Raw genomic sequence first — 17699 nt, forward strand, 5'->3', positions numbered from 1 at the left:
GTCACCACCGCAGCTGCCGAACTTCAAATTCAGGGGAAAAAAACCCAAACCCACAATCCAAAGGTACAATTTGATTAGGGAAAGTTCAAATCCTTGCCCAGAGCCTGGTTCTCTTCCTGTAATATGGCATTCTTCTCTTCTTGTGTAAACCTCTGGTTATTAACAGAGCCACCTCCATAATGGAATCACTCGGGTTCTAATGGAAGCGTCGGGAACGTCGCTCCGACGTAATGGGGGTTTAATGGGATTTGGGAGCTGCAGGAACTGCCTGAACCCGCTCCTTTAGGGTTTGATCAATGGGAACGAGATGCACCGTTTGATAATTCCCAATCTGAGCGATGGGAATCGGGACCTGGCCGAGATAAAACATTTCTGACGGGCAGTCGGAATATCGGGGCAATCCGGACAGCTTGGCTGCAAATCCATCTGGGATATTTGTATTTTCCCCCTTTGTAATAGGGTTAATTAGGGATTGATGGACTTTCCGGGACTAAATGGAGGAAGGAAAATCCAGGAAATATTTAATATACAATAATAATTGTATTCACTTGACTCTTGAAGGAGGTGTAGATTAAAAAGGGGAAGAAATTCAAACTATCTCAATACAACTTGGTAAATAATTGTAGACTAACTGTATAAAAACCCCAGGAAATATTTAATATATAATAAGAGTACTCGACTCTTGAAAGAGGTGTAGCTTAAAAAGGGGAAAAAATTCAAGTTATCTCAACAAAACTTGGTGACTAATTGTAGACTAACTGTATACAAAACCCAGGAAATATTTCATATAATAATAATAATAATAATAATAATAATAATAATAATAATAATAATAATAATGATAATGATAATAATAATAATAATGATATCCATTTCTCTTTGCTCTTGAAAGAGATGTAGCTTAAAAAGGGGAAGAAATTCAAGTCAATAAAACTTGATAACCAATTGTAGACTCATTGGATAAAAAATCCAGGAAATATTTAATATATAAGAATAGTATTCACTTGAGTCTTGAAAGAGGTGTAGCTTAAAAAGGGGAAGAAATTCAAGTTATCTCAATAAAACTAGGTAACTAATTGTAGACTGACTGTATACATAACCCAGGAAATATTTAATATATAATAATAGTAATAATAATAATAATAATAATGTCCATTTCTCTTTGCTCTTGAAACAGATATAGCTCAAAAAGGGGAAGAAATTCAAGTCAATAAAACTTGACAATTAATTGTAAACTCATTGTATAAAAAATACCAGGAAATATTTAATATCTAATAATAGTATCCACTTGACTCTTGAAGGAGGTGTAGATTAAAAAGGGGAAGAAATTCAATTCAATAAAACTTGGTGACTAATTGTAGACTCATTGTATAAAAATACCAGGAAATATTTAATATATAATAAGAGTACTTGACTCTTGAAAGAGGTGTAGATTAAAAAGGGGAAGAAATTCAAGTTATCTCAACGAAACTTGGTCACTAATTGTAGACTAACTGTATACAAAAACCAGGAAATATTTCATAAAATAATAATAATAATAATAATAATAATAATAATAATAATAATAATAATGTCCACTTCTCTTTGCTCTTGAAAGAGAAGGGGAAGAAATTCAAGTCAATAAAACTTGGCAATTAATTGTAAACTCATTGTATAAAAAATACCAGGAAATATTTAATATCTAATAATAGTATCCACTTGACTCATGAAGGAGATGTAGCTTAAAAAGGGGAAAAAATTCAATTCAATAAAACTTGGTGACTAATTGTAGACTCATTGTATAAAAATACCAGGAAATATTTAATATATAATAATAGTATCCACTTCATTCTTGAAGGAGGTGTAGCTTAAAAAGGGGAAGAAATTCAAGTTCTCTCAGTAAAACTTGGTGACTAATTGTAGACTAACTGTATACAAAACCCAGGAAATATTTAATATATAATAATAGTAATAGTAATAATAGTAATAATAATAATAACAATAATGTCCATTTCTCTTTGCTCTTGAAAGAGATGTAGCTTAAAAAGGGGAAGAAATTCAAGTCAATAAAACTTGGCAATTAACTGTAAACTCATTGTATAAAAAATACCAGGAAATATTTAATATCTAATAATAGTATCCACTTGACTCTTGAAGGAGGTGTAGATTAAAAAGGGGAAAAAATTCAATTCAATAAAACTTGGTCACTAATTGTAGACTCATTGTATAAAAATACCAGGAAATATTTAATATATAATAATAGTATCCACTTGACTCCTGAAAGAGATGTAGCTTAAAAAGAGGAAGAAATTCAAGTCAATAAAACTTAGTAATTACTTGTAAACTCATTGTATAAAAAATACCAGGAAATATTCAATACATAATAATAGTATCCACTTCTCTTTGCTCTAAAGCAAAAAGGGGAAGAAATTCAAGTCAATAAAACTTGATAACTAATTGTAGACTCGTATTAAAAAAACAGGAAATATTTAATATCTAATAACAGTATCCACTTGACTCCTGAAAGAGGTGCAGCTTAAAACAGGAAGAAATTCAAGTCAATAAAACTTGATAAATAATTGCAGACTAACTGTATTAAAAAAACAGGAAATATTTAATATATAATAAGAGTACTTGACACTTGAAAGAGGTGTAGATTAAAAAGGGGAAGAAATCCAAGTTGTCTCAATAAAACTTGGTCACTAATTGTAGACTCATTGTATAAAAAACCCAGGAAATATTTAATATATAATAAGAGCACTTGACTCTTGAAAGAGGTGTAGCTTAAAAAGGGGAAGAAATCCAAGCTGTCTCAATAAAACTTGGTGAATAATTGCAGCCCTGTCCCAATAAAGTGGGACTATTTGTAAGAACACCCTGATTTTTACTTCCATTTTTTCCCCTTTTACTTCCTATTTTTTCCCTTTTTACTTCTTTTTTTTTCCTTTTTACTTTCTGATTTTCTCCCCTTACTTTCTAATTTTCTCCCTTTTTACTTCCTATTTTTTAACCTTTTTACTTCCTATTTTTTACCCTTTTTACTTCCTAATTTTTCCCCTTTTACTTCCTATTTTTCCCCTTTTTACTTCCTATTTTTTCCCTTTTGTTCTTTTCTTTCCTTTTTACTTTCTGATTTTCTCCCCTTAATTTCTATTTTTTCCCTTTTTACTTCCTAATTTCTACCCTTTTTACTTCCTATATTTTTCCCCTTTTACTTTCTATTTTTCCCCTTTTACTTCCTATTTTTCCCCCTTCCTATTTTTTCCCTTTTTACTTCTTATTTTTCCCCTTTTTACTTCCTATTTTTTCCCTTTTTACTTCCAATTTTTATCTCTTTTACGTTCCTATTTTTCCCCTTTCACTTCGTATTTTTCCCCTTTTTATTTCCTAATTTTCTCCCTTTTTACACTTTAATTTTTCCCTTTTTACTTCCTATTTTTCCCTTTTTACTTCCTAAATTTTCCCTTTTTACTTCCAATTTTTACCCCTTTTACCTTCCTATTTTTTCCCCTTTTACTTCCTATTTTTCCCCTTTTACTTCCTAATTTTTACCCTTTCTACTTCAATTTTTCCCCTTTTTACTTCCTATTTTTCCCCTTTTACTTCCTAATTTTCCCCTTTTTACTTCCTATTTTTTCACCTTTTACTTCCTATTTTTTCCCTTTTTACTTCCTTTTTTCCTTTTTACTTCCTAACTTTTCCTTTTTTCCTTCCTAATTTTCTCCCTTTTTACTTTTTAATTTTCCCATTTTCCTTCCTATTTCTCCCTTTTTACTTCCTATTTTCCCTTTTTACTTCCTAAATCTTCCCCTTTTACTTCCTATTTTTTCCCCTTTTTACTTCCTATTTTTTCCCTTTCCTCTGCAATATCTAACAGCTCCATTTGTGCAAAAAGGAACCCCAAAGTATTTGATTTACTTGGGAAATCATTCATATACCAGAAGAAAAACCCAATCCCAAAGCCCATTTCCCACAAAACCCCAGTCAGAGCTCTGAGCTGGTACCTCAGGATCGGGTGTTTCAAACCCCAAAAACCCTCCCTTTGGAATAATGCAAGTGAAATTAGGCAATAATGAGATTTAAAAACCTCAGTGTAACCCAGGGAGGAGACACCCACTTAATGGGAATCTTATCCCAACCTCCCTGCTTTTCCAGATTTAATGGGACACCCTCCAAATTATCCCAAAATCAGCCCTTGATCAAGGGTCACCTTGTCCCTCTTGTTAAGGGACACATCAATTCAGTCCTCAGCACATTAACCAGCACAAAGATTTACAGGTACACTGGAGGATATCCAACAATTCAAGATATTAAGAGCCAAAATGAGGTTTATCTCACATTAAAGAATTTTATTTGCATCATTATCAGCGGCTCAAAAGGGATTTTCTCACCCAAAGTCAAAACAAAACACGGAACCAAAAGAAAATCCCTCCGACAAGACCTAAAAATCATCGTAGAATAATTCATTTCATGCAGCATTTCTGGGTTAGAGCAGAGACCAGAAAGGGTGTGAAAAGTTCCCTCTGTCTCCTCACTAAAATGATAAATGGAACCTTCTGCCTCAGGGATGAAGCAGCCAAAAGGGAAGAGTCCAGGGCCAAGGGTCAGAGTCCCTTTGATCCACCAATTACTGGATCTTTATTTAACCATCTTCAGGACTAATCAAAATTATTTAATTTGACCTTCACTGCTCAGGGCAAAGTGAAGCTCCCAATTTAAATCTTTCCCATCATGCAGGCACGGGATGAACACCATTGTCATGTAAAGTTGGAGCTGTGTTTTTGGTGCTCCATTAGAGAAAGGGGAATATATTTTTAGAGTATTCCCACGCTTCTTATCAACTATAAATTAATTAATATATTTTAACTCTGCATCCTGTTTCTATGCAGCTTATGGTTTCTATACACTGGCTTCCAAATTCTTCCAAATTCCCTCCTTTCAATAACCAGCATGGATTGATAGGATCTATGAGGGGGGGGAAGGGGAATTATTGTGCATTTTAATGGGGATAAAAACTCCTCCAGCTGCCAGAATCAAAAAAACCCAGGGGAACAGACTTACTTGAACCGAGCTGACACTTCATCAGCAGCTTTTTGGTATTGCTCTGTGGTGACTTTGTAGAACTGGGCACTCTGGGAAGGGAAGAAAACAAAATAAAACCAGGTTTTAAACAATGTCATTTATATGCATCATAATATCTAGTTAATACAGCTAATTTGGATATTTTATCCATTTAAGTTGCTCAAAAAACCCCTCAAAACCTGACCATAAAATGAAATATACACAAAATTTCAAAGATTACTTTTTAAATAAGTGTGTCCTCTTTGTTCTGGAAGGTTATGAAGGAGAGAGGAAATTCTAAAGAGACACGGGGTAAGAATCCCACATGTAGCACAAGGTGTTCCTGGAGGCCTTGAAACTTCTTCATCAGAAAGAAAAATCAAAATACTGAATCCTTCCTTCTTTCCATGTCCCTAATTTGTGTTATTTACACACATCTCCCCATCTGGTTTACAGGTGACACTTGAGCCAAACTTCAAAGCCACACAATAAATTAACCACATTTTAACTTTTCTCTTTTAGTCTTTGCCTTAAAAATGCCTCTGCGGGGAGTTATTGTGATATTCCAAACTTCCAGGTCGCTCCAATCAGTCACTAATTTTAATTTTAATTTTAATTTCAGAACATGTTTTCATCTCCCTTAAGCCCAGGAATGGCTTTGACTCAGTTCCACCAAGTCATTCCCTTCCAGAATGAAGGCAAGACAGGATCAGCAAGAAACGGAACTTCTCCATGTGTTAAAATGGCAAGGAGAGTTTCTGAACTTTAGAAGAAGGGGTAGGATATTCCAGAGGAATACAGAGATGGTGTGAGGTCATGGCATGGAGAAAATAAGAAGGGCCAAAGACCAGCTGTAACTTAAAACTGCCACTGCCACAACAGACAATTTCAAAAGTACCAATAAAAATATCAGCAACCAAGGGAGGGTTAAGGAGAACTTCCATCTTTTATTGGATGTGGGAGGAAACACAGTGACAAAGGCCCAGGAAAGGGCTGAGAAACTTAATGTCTTCTTTGCCTCAGTCTTTAGGAGTAAGATCAGTTGTTCACAGAATCCCAGAATCAGCCAGGTTGGAAAAGCCCTCTGAGATCATCCAGTTCAACCTCTGATCCAACCCTACCTTGGTTCCCAGCCCATGGCACTGATGCCACATCCAGTCTGTCCTTAAACACCTCCAGGGACAGAGAATCAACCACTTCCCTGGGCAGCCCATTCCAATGGCTGATCCCTCTCCATGGAAAACATTCCCTCCTGATGTCCAACCTGCCCCTGCCCTGGCCCAACTTGAGGCCGTGCCCTCTTGTCCTGGCTGGAGAGCTTGAAAACTACAGAAGCTGGACCTGTCCAGCAACAAAATAACCAGTTTAAGAGGCTTGCAGGAACATGATCTGCTGGAGACGATCAACCTGGAGAATAACCAGGTACCACACTTCATATCCACCTCAGTTTCTTCTAAGAATGCAGAATATATTTATTTTTTTAAATTAAATTCCTTTGAGGGATCAAAAATTCTCACAACACTGCAAGAAATTAATATTAGAATCATAGAATCATAGAATTATAGAATCAGAAGGGTAGGAAAGGACCTCCGAGATCATCCAGCCCAACCCTTGACCCAACCCCGCCGTGGTTCCCAGCCCATGGCACTGATGCCACATCCAGTCTGTCCTTAAACACCTCCAGGGACGGAGAATCCACCACTTCCTTGGGCAGCCCATTCCAATGGCTGAGCACCCTCTCTGCAAAGAAATTCTTTCTAATATCCAACCTAAACCTCCCCTGGCCCAGCTTGAGGCCGTGTCCTCCTGTCCTACTGCTGGTTCCCTGGAGCAGAGCCCGACCCCCCCCGGCTCCCCCCTCCTGGCAGGGAGTTGCAGAGAGTGAGGAGGTCTCCCCTGAGCCTCCTCCTCTCCAGGCTGAGCCCCCCCAGCTCCCTCAGCCTCTCCTCCCAGCACTTGGGCTCCAGTCCCTTCCCCAGCCTGGCTGCTCTTCTCTGCCCCTGCTCCAGCCCCTCCAGGGCCTTCCTGAGCTCAGGGCCCAGAGCTGGACACAGCACTCCAGGGGTGGCCTCCCCAGCGCCCAGCCCAGGGGCACAAGCCCTGCCCTGCTCCTGCTGCCACACTCTTCCTCAGCCAGCCCAGCAGCCCTTGGCCCTCTTGCCCCTCTGGGTACCCAGAGCCCTGAGCTGGAAAAAAGGGATGGGGAGCAAACTGGAGACCCCATAATCCGAGAAGAAAGGGTCAGTGAGCAGCTCCAGCACTTAAGGGACACTCTGGTCTGTGGGATGGGATCTACCCAAGGGTGCTGAGGGAGATGGTGGAAGAGCTCACTGAGCCATTTTCCATGGGTTATCAGCAGCCCTGGCTCACCAGGGAGGCCCTGGGGGTGTTGGACATGAGCCCAGGTGTGCCCAGGGGGTCAGAAGGCCAATGGATCCTGGATTGGATCAGGAATAGTGTGTCCAGCAGGAGCAGAGCAGGGATTGTTCCCTGTGCTGGGACCTGGGGAGGCCCCCCTGGAATCCTTGGGGCAGTTCTGGGCCCCTCAGACAGGAGAGACACGGAGGGGCTGGAGGGTGTGCAGGGAAGGGAAGGGAGCTGGGAAGGGTCTGGAGAATTCCTGAGGGAGCTGGGGGGGCTCATCCTGGAGCAAAGGAGGCTCAGGGGGGACCTTCTGGCTCTGCAAGTCCCTGCCAGGAGGGGGGAGCTGGGGGTTGTCAGACTCTGCTCCAGGGAACAAGGACCAGGAGGAGAGGGAACGGCCTCAGGCTGTGCCAGGGGAGGGTCAAGTTGGATATTGGGAAAATTCCTTCCTGGAAAGGGCTGTCCAGCCCTGGCACAGCTGCCCAGGGCAGGGGTGGAGTGTCCATCCCTGGAGGGATTTCAAATCCCTGTGGATGTGGCACTTGGGGACATGGGTCAGTGGTGGCCTTGGCAGTGCTGAGGGAACAGCAGGACTTAATGATCTTAAAAGTCTTTTCCAAGCTAAAGAATTCTATGATCCCATATCCAAAGACAAATCACTGTAATGTTGTGATGCTTCATGTCTAAATAATATATACTTGGCATTTTTCAGGAGGTTTTTATAGCCTTGGCACAGTTGGATTTCAGCTCTAATAACTAAGGCACCTGGCTGCACAGTTGGAGGAATAAAGAAAAGTTAAAACAGCTCAAAACTTCCCTAAAAGCATTTTTTTCTCTGCCTGACGGTGGAAACAGGTCGTGGAGATGCAGAAAGGTTGTGCTGGCACTTGCAAGAACTGTTCTGGAGCTTTGAGTCATCAGGAATCCCGGGGAGTCGTGGCAACATGGCAACGAAACTCTCACAGTCACACCCTGTGGGATTCCATCAAACCATTCTGAATCCTCATTTTAACCACCTACAACTTTATCCCCTGGGTCCAAGTTACTGATGCCTCAATATCGATTGTGAATCTTTAAAATATTTAACATGTGTTAAACATGTCAGGCTCCAGGGAGAGCTGAGAGCCCCTTGCAGGGCCTAAAGGGGCTCCAGGAGAGCTGGAGAGGGAGTGAGGACAAGGGATGGAGGGACAGGACACAGGCAATGGTTTCCCAGTGCCAGAGGGTAGGGTTAGATGGGATATTGGGAAGGAATTGCTGTCTGGGAGGGTGGGGAGGGATTGGAATGGATTTCCCAGAGAAGCTGTGGCTGCCCCTGGATCCCTGGAAGTGTCCAAGGGCAGGTTGGAGCAACCTGGGCTAGTGGAAGGTGTCCCTGCCCATGGCAGGGGGTGGAAAGAAATGCTCTTTAAGGTCCCTTCCAATCCAAACCCTTCCATGATTCTATAACATACATGGAAGGCACGACACAGTCCATGGAAAATGTCATTCCAATTTTAATAGTGGCTAAAGTGACCGGCTTTATTTGCTCAAGACATTGATGTATGAAAGAGCAATAAGGCCAACAAGGTTTTTAGGGAAAAGCCTGTAAATGGAGAGATCAGTCTTCTGTAAAAGTCAAAGATGACACAGGGCCTGTGGTCACTGGGTTAGTAAACGTGTCCTGAGCAACATCTATCTGTGCCAAATCATGTCACGAGGGGGGCAGGTAAGAGGGCCCACTCCAGCAAAAACAACTTTATGATATTCCAAAAGACTCAGAACTAACTCAAAAAAAAAAAAAAAAAAAAAAAAGAAAGGAAAAGCATTTTTCTTTTCCACTTACAGATTTCACCTTCCAAGGTTCTTCCTGGCGAATTGCAATCTCGAAACGCACCGAAATCGCCGAACGAACCCCCGCCTCCAGACACGGGGGGAAAATTGTATTGCAAGGCTAATATTTTCCCCACAAATTATAACAAATTGGCTGAGACCTGCTGCAGTCAAAGGTCAGGCCCAGACCTCAGAGAGCACAGCGCTCTGCTGCTCTCCTGCCTCCCACATCCAGCCCTAATAACTCATTTGTCCCGGAACCGAGGTTTCCACGCGCGGGGAACGTGGGCTCGTTTATTTTTTTCATAAATCATCATTGGCCAGTAAGAAAAGTGCAAATGAAACCCTGCTCACACCGGTGACCCCCTCGCATCCAGCAATCCCAGCTGCCCAATGACAGCCAAGTCCAGGTTTTCCGGGATGGAGATGGAATCAATAGGTCCGGGATTAGGCGGCGACTGAGGACGGGGCGAGCGAGGACGGGTCAGGGGCTGAGATGATGAATAGTCCTCCATCACCCCCAGTCCCCTCCCACACCCACATCCACTATAATCTTATTTGGGCTGTGATTTATCTTTCTTTGGCCTGATCAATAAAGATGAACACAACAGTTGTAAGGATCGATCGCAATTTTTTATCATTTTCAAGCATGAAGGAGCATTTCTGACACAAAAACAATATTCTGAGTGTACTTGTTCTACTTTTTAATTGCAGTTCAAGTGATCAACTGAGCTGCTATCTATGCCAAGAAGTTTTAATCCTTCAGGAGACTCGAGCTATCAAGGAATCATTTGTTATCTCAGATGAAGTGTGCTGTGTTTCTTGGCTCAGGTCTTGTTTTGAAACTCACTCAGATTCTGCTTTAGAGATAAACTTGGTATAATCCAGAGATAAGGTTTCACTTAACAAGTCCTCCCTAATCCTCAGGATAAAAGGGCAATGGTCATTTCCCTAAATACAGAATAAAAATGGTGCTATAACATCACTTCCTCAGTCCCCAGATAAATATACATGTATTATTCCCATCCCTGGCAGTGTCTGAGTCCAGGCTGGACGGGGCTTGGAGCAGCCTGGGATAGTGGAAGGTGTCCCTGCCCATGGCAGGGGGTGGCACTGGATGGTCTTTAGGGTCCCTACAACCCAAACCACTCTGTGATTAACTCTGGACGTATATTCTGCATATTCACACACTGTTTAATTTAAGGAGGAGGACAAAACTTACAGTCCAATTCTCAGCTCAGCAGCAGTGACAACACACCTGGATCAGGGTTGTGGATCTTCACAAGTCCCAAACAGTGCCAAAGGCAGCTGTTTTCTCCCCAAAGTGGAGAGGGGAGTGGGAAGGATGGAGGGAAGAGAAGAGAAATGCAACAGCGCCTGCAACGTTCTGCATCGAGCACCCTGTGCACGAACACACAGAGCTCAGCTGTGTTTATGACATCCCAGATCCATGTATTTCATAGATATTCCTGGGATTCTTTTAACTAAATAAGCCACTCAAGTTGTAGTAAATATTACAGCCAAATGAATTTGTCTCTTTGATTGAGGTTCCTGGGCATGTGAATCATGAAAAGGTCTTCACTTACAGAATTACACCTTCCCCTCTTTAAAGTCCTCTCTGTTGCTGTGGAAGATGCTCCCAGGGCTGGAGCCCCTCTGCTCTGGAGCCAGGCTGGGAGAGCTGGGAATGTTCCCCTGGAGAAGGGAAGGCTCCAGGGAGAGCTGAGAGCCCCTGGCAGGGCCTAAAGGGGCTCCAGGAGAGCTGGAGAGGGACTGGGGACAAGGCACGGAGGGACAGGACACAGGGAATGGCTTCCCAGTGCCAGAGGGCAGGGTTAGGGCGGATATTGGGAAGGAATTCCTGGCTGGGAGTGTGGGGAGGGGTTGGTACAGGTTGTCCAGAGAAGCTGTGTCTGCCCCTGGATCCCTGGAAGTGTCCAAGGCCAGGTTGGAGCAACCTGGGCTAGTGGAATGTGTCCCTGTCTATAGTAGGGGGTGGAATGGGATGAGCTTTAAGGTCCCTTCCAACCCAAACCATTCCAGTGGTTTTGGCTCAAAGACAATGCCCGTGTTTCAACCAAACTGAGTGACAAGTGGTGCCTGTTTCAGAGGTACCTTCAAACCAGGGAGCTGAGAGAAACACGGGCTGGACTGTAGAAGAGAAGTGAAAGAGAACTTCAATTGTAATTTAAAATCTCTCCAATTTGCCCTGATAAATACACAGAGCCACAGAAAATATAAATAACACCATCATTCAGGCAGAGAAAAAGGAGATCTGACCATGGGCCAAAGTCTTTTCACCTTGGTTGCCCCTGAAATAATCTTCCCTGAACAGAAGTGAGAGCAGAAGCTTCTTAAGGAACATATTATGAAGGAATAAGAGAAGAATTATTTTGCTTGACAGCTCTGATTTCAAAGGTCTGGGCAAGAAAATAAATCCCTCCAGCCCCTCAGAAGGTCACTGTTTTGTCTGCATGGGGGACCTCAAAGCACAAAGTACATGTTTTACTCTCTGCTGAAAAATCTTCAGATTTTCAGCACAGGCAAAGTTCTGAAAGATCTCGTGTCATCCAAGCTGATAAAAGATTATCAAAAGAACCAGGAGAACTTGAGATCCCTCATTTAATTTCACTAGAGATACATCACCTATCTGCACTATTTTATTAAAAACCTGGTGAAAGAGTTTTCACTGCAGAAACACCATTACTTGCTTTGTGGCATTGAATTTTTTTGCTTTCAAGCCTTTTGGGCTCTTAAATCCCCGAACGGATTCAATGTGGGGGGGGGCGACATTCGTGCAATCTATTTTAACTTTGTATTTTTTTTTTAATTAAATTTAATAAGTTACGTAGTTAACAGTTTGTTTGACAGAGGGGGAAAAAAAAAAAAAAGACTTTTGACTTGCACACAAAGGAGAGACGGATCTGCCCTTTTTTTGCTTCAGGTTTTTTAGCGCCGGGAAAGACAAAAATGAGCCCAGCTTGACGTCGGCTCAGCTCAGCACCTGCTCCACCCACCAAAGGAACGAGGAGCTTGGGCTGTTTTGGCACCTCTGAGAAAGCAGGGGAGAATTTTTAATTTAAAGACTTCTTTTTTCCCCTTCTCATCCTCCCCCACGGAAGGACTCAAAAGCTCATCCACGGGCAAAGATGATCCCGTTCCCTGAATGGCAAATTGGAAAGTTTTTCTTTGCCTCTTTTTAATCCATTTCTGCTGCTGTTAAGCTTTTTTTTTTTTTTTTTTTCCCCTCCCTTAATTGTACTTTTGGCCATTTCATCTCAGTGTCTTCAGCAAACCCACTTGTGGATAACACGAGGCATTTTGTTTTAATCATTCTGTTGACACACAGCCTGGGATCTGTGTGGCCTTAAAAGAGAAGATTTCCAAAGCCAAAATGAAGTCGTTTCACCCTTTTAAGCCAAACTCAGGACTGACACAGGTTTTTCCAAGCCCTGTCCAACCTGGCCTTGGACACTCCCAGGCATCCAGGGGCAGCCACAGCTTCTCTGGGAAACCTGGGCCAGGAATTCCTTCCCAATATCCCATCCATCACTGCCCTCTGGCACTGGGAAGCCATTCCCTGTGTCCTGTCCCTCCAGGCCTTGTCCCCAGTCCCTCTCCAGCTCTCCTGAAGCCCCTTTAGGCCCTGCAAGGGGCTCTCAGCTCTCCCTGGAGCCTTCTCTTCTCCAGGGGAACATTCCCAGCTCTCCCAGCCTGGCTCCAGAGCAGAGGGATCCAGCCCTGGGAGCAGCTCCAGGGCCTCCTCTGGACAAGATTAACTGGAAGAAGAAATAAACTTAAAGCATCCAGTCAAGTTTAATCTGTGAAACTGCCACTAAAAGCACAAAGTGAGCAAGGAGGGGAGGAATTAGGGAAGAAGAAATAATAAAGAGAGAGTAAGACCATCTACTCTTGTGTGCATACACCCAAATTCCAAATGATATTCCATTACAGCTTTATAAATATGACCCTTTTTTTATGGCATTTTCATTCGAATTCAAAACCTCCATTTGTCACAGAATTGATTTTAACAAGCCATGGAAAACCAACCATAAAACATCATCCAGAATCCCAAGTGATACTGCATCTTCATTGTGCCTCCAAATGATCTATGGATGGAGTAATCCCTTCTGAAATGTCATCAGATCAGGCCTGCGCCTGAATTTTTAGATAAGTTATTTTTTATACAAGTTATGACTCCTCTTATTTGCTGCAGCTGCTCCAGTCAGCCAATTGCTGCAGTTTTCAGCTCCAGAGAGGAAACTAAAGATGTCCAATTCCTCATGCAGGGAACCTACAGAACGCTGAAGACTCCTACTCTTGTTTTTACATCCTATAATGAGCTGATTTTTGAAGAAGGGGACTGACTGCCCTCATTGGGACTGTCATCAGAACCCCCTGGATGGACCAGAAGGTTCTCTGTGCCTGGGAATATTTCAGCTTTTATGGGAATCTATGCAAATGGGCTATCTTTCCATAGGAGAATGGCTGCTGCCCAAAGCAACACTGAATTCCAGCACAAAAGGCACCTTCAGAGAAGCACCCAAAGATCCCTAAATGAGAGGCTTCAACCATGCAATGAGGATTTTCAGGACAACTCAGAAACAGAGACTAAAGCTGCAGGGACAGATCAGGGGATGAGCTTTTGTAGCATTCATTTTGTCCCACTTTTATGTGTAGTAATTGGGAAAAGTTGCAGCAAGGCAGGGAGAGGGAATTAAAACTGGAAGAGAAGCCTCACAATTAAAAAGAAGGTGAGGCAGCAATCTGAGATCCTGGGCTGAGCCTACAGGATCCTTCCTGATAAGGAAGTTAAGGCTAAGACCAATGTCAGGATTTTGGGGGAGTTTGCCTAGAACTCCACATTTCCTGCCTTGGCTTCAATTCAAGTGCAATTCCTTCTCTTCTGCCTTTACCAAACCTGGAAGAAACTGGTCCTGGACCAGCCTGTCCCTGTGATAGAAGAGATGTGGGAACTGTTGTGGACTGAAGGAGGATTTTGGACAGCCAGTGTCACCACATATCTGTTTCTACAGGGGGACAAAACAGCAACCAGGTACCCAAACAAAGCTGCTGGAGGTGCCACAGGAAGAGGCAATCCTAAGACCCACTCAAAAGAAATATTCCTGGGCTAGTGGAAGGTGTCCCTGCCCATGGCAGAGGGGTGGAACTGGATGATCTTTTTTAAGATCCCTCCCAAACCAAACCAATCTGTGATGATATGAAACAAAGGAGCAACAGTTGTATGTGGGAAAACGTCCTGCAGGAAGACAATTCCCTTCCTACCTGTGTTTGTTTGATTCCATGACTCGTGTGGTTGTCAGAGGCACTCAATGTGCAGCAAGTGGGGTAAAATCCTTAACTCAGTTAGCAGCAGATAACATCTGAAAAGCAGTGAATTCTGTGACCTTCTCATTTGAATTTCCAATTCTGTTTTTCAGGCCCCACTAACTAATACTTTTAACTGCAACTATTAATGTCTCTGAAGTTTCTGCCCAGCTATGCTTCACTTCCCTCCCCTGCCCTGGTAGAACATCGATCTCTAATTTGTTAACACTCTGAGCTGCCAAAGAAAATGAAAACCTTTGTGAGAAGGACAAATCTATTCAAAGTTCTTACAGCTATTCAGCCAAGCATCTAATCTGCATGTAATTGTAGCACTGCTGTTAATACAAATGTGCTCAATCTTGGAGGTGCACGTGGGAATGCACCACTGTATTTATGTCTCCCAGCAAAGACAAGATGCCTCATCTAAATTATGCCTATTTATTTGCCTTCTCATCTCACCGTTACACATTTTGAATTATATTCACCTCAAGAATGAAAATTGGGTGTTATTTCTCCATGTACCAAAGAAAATTTTGCCCCCCCTCCCCCAAAAAATGGCAGAAGAACGTGCCAAGTCTTTGAGGCACAGAGGAATGGGAATTGCTGCTGCCAGGGGTGATGCCTGAGAAATATAAGCTGGGAAATCCCTTCTCTTGGTGGCATCAGGTACAGGTGGCAGTGCAGGAATTAGGATGACAAATTCCTGCTGCTGGTTGTTTTCATGGAGTTAATTATGGGCCACTTGTGCCGAGTAAAAGCCACACCATGGGGCACCACAGTGGCTCACAAGCAAAGCAGGATCAGCAGGAGCCTGGAATCCTGGAATCCCACAATGGTTTGGCTTGGAAGGGACATTCAAGATTATCCAGTTCCAACCCCCCGCCATGGGCAGGGAGATCTTAAACTAGACCAGGTTGCCCAGGAATGGTTTATAAGGATACTCCACTATTTTATTCCAATATCCACAGGTTCATCATTTTAAAATACACAGGTTTGTTACAGAAGCACAAAGTCAACTTAGTTTAAGTCTTCTATTACATTCATTCACAGCTGCACGAAAAACCAAGTCCAGAGGTGTTGGAGACTCAAGAGAAGATAATTTGAGGTTACCCAGGAAGCTGTTTTGGCAAAATTGTACCAGAGACGGTGCTGAGTCCAAGGCAGCTCTTCTGTGCTCTACAGCCCAAAATCTTAAGAAGAAGTCTTAAAATCAGAGAAATAACCTGGGAAACAACCTCCTTGTGAGGGGAAGAAGAGGGGCAGGGACTGAGCTCTGCTCTGGGGGGACCAGGGACAGGACCCAGGGAATGGCTGGAGCTGTGTCAGGGCAGGGTTAGGTTGGATATTAAATATTCTTCCCCCAGAGGGTGGTTGGGCACTGAGCAGGCTCCCCAGGGCAATGGGCACAGCACCAAGGCTGCCAGAGCTCCAGAAGGGTTTGGATGATCCTCTGGGGCACAGGGTGTGACTCCTGGGTATGATCCTGTGCAGGGCTGAGGGTTGGACTCGATGGCCCTTGTGAGCCCCTTCCAGCTCTGCACATTCTGTGATTCTGTGAAAATCCCTTTAACCACCACTTGTTCCCAGCTCCTTCTGGTTTGCTTTCGGAGATCCCAGGAAAGTGGTCAAAAGAATAGGAAGAAATTACTTTTGTGACTTCTGGGTGAGAATTTGGTTGGATCATCAGGCTCTGCTTGGAGGCCAACTACTGCTGGAGTTCCTCAGGGCTGTTTGAGACCTTTATCAGTGCCCCAGAGATGGAGGACGTGGTAACCAAGTGTGCAGGTGACACCAAACTGGGGGCACATGGCCTACAAGGAGAAGCCAAGGGAACACGGTCCAGAGCAGAGGAAGATCTGGGGGGACCCATCAGCAGCTTTAAAAGCCCTAAGAGAAGTTTCTTAACAAGATGGAGACAGGACCTTTACTGATGTGCAGTGACAAAGGTTGTAAATCAAAACCACAGAGCTTCTGATTTACTGATAAAAGGAAAAATATTTTCCTCCAGGAAACAGAGGTCCAAAAATGTGGTACCTCCAGCCTTGGAGGTCATCAAAGATCCAGCTGGACAAAGCCCTCAGCAATCTCATCTGTCTCAGTGCTGATGCTGCTTCAGTTGGACCTCCCAAGGCCCCTTTCAGTCTGAACAACTCCATAAATATGTAAACTCAGAGGCAGGCCTAGATCTGGTATCAGAAGGAAAATCTCTTTTGGCTTGCAGATGTGCAACCTGCTCTGCAGCTGCACGTGAAATTCAGCTTGTGGCAGGAGCCCAGCAGAAAGAATCACAATTTAGTTCCATCTTCTTGCAAATAAATGGAAAGTTTATTATGGTTTATTATTATTATTATTTAGCTCTGTTTATTAGATCTCCTCCCACTCCTGCTCCCTTAGATTGGCTGCCTTGGGCCATGATGAGTGCAGGATTACCATGTTTTGAAAAGCACAATGCTGCCACAAGGAACAGTTTTATGTGCCAGCCCTCGAGAGACAGCGAATCAAGTTATTGAAAGAAATTCTCAAATATTCTGTCTCCTTCAATTCAACAACCCTGAGAGCAGTGTCAGGGCACAGGCTTCTTCCTGTCTCTCTGTCACAGGTTTAGGAAGTTTTGTCTGTGTTTTTCTGAGCTGGCTGTGGGATCTTTCCTGGGGGAACTGTCTCAGCATCGACCAAGTTTGATCAATACTACCACAGTCCTCACCTTGTGGGATTCTGAGCTGCAGCATCCAAACAGGATGAGTTTGGTGTTCAGAACCTCTCTAATATTTGCATTTGGTCAGACCAGATGTTTGGATGTTTATTTGGATTTAAAATACTCTGAATTCTGGTGTTGCTGTCAGGATGAACAGGAGAGGAAAGAGGGGGATGTGGAGAGATCATCTCTCACTGTGAGAAGTTCATGATCCATGTCAAGCCACCCACGAGATATCGAGGCAGAAAGTCTTAGATCAACTGCCTGACAGCTGATGCTGCACAGCAAAAGCAAAAACCACACATAAATCACACTTTTTGGTGGTGATGAAGCCCTGAAGTACTTCAGGGAGGGTCTTTCACAGCTGCTTTGAACACCGTGTGAGCAGTGAGGAAACATCAGCACTGGAACAACGAGAATGCTGAGGATATAAAGAATTCCAGGGTGAAAAACAGTGTAG

The 17699-nt window shown here is 43.0% G+C and overlaps 1 protein-coding gene across 3 annotated transcripts in view; it reads right to left on the minus strand.

The window, feature by feature from the left end:
* The window catches only part of CHCHD3 (coiled-coil-helix-coiled-coil-helix domain containing 3), a 142814-nt gene that overhangs the window by 25301 nt on the left and 99814 nt on the right, over positions 1-17699 (minus strand). For all 3 annotated transcript variants that reach the window (XM_051771864.1, XM_051771863.1, XM_051771862.1), the window contains exon 6: positions 5041-5111. In XM_051771864.1, the coding sequence (XP_051627824.1) occupies positions 5041-5111 (71 nt within the window). The remainder of the gene's footprint in view (positions 1-5040; positions 5112-17699) is intronic.

The sequence above is a fragment of the Manacus candei genome, unplaced genomic scaffold (genome assembly GCF_025592945.1).
Source record: "Manacus candei isolate 608988 ecotype Guabito, Panama unplaced genomic scaffold, ASM2559294v1 h1tg000146l, whole genome shotgun sequence".
NCBI classification, from domain to species: Eukaryota; Metazoa; Chordata; class Aves; order Passeriformes; family Pipridae; genus Manacus; species Manacus candei.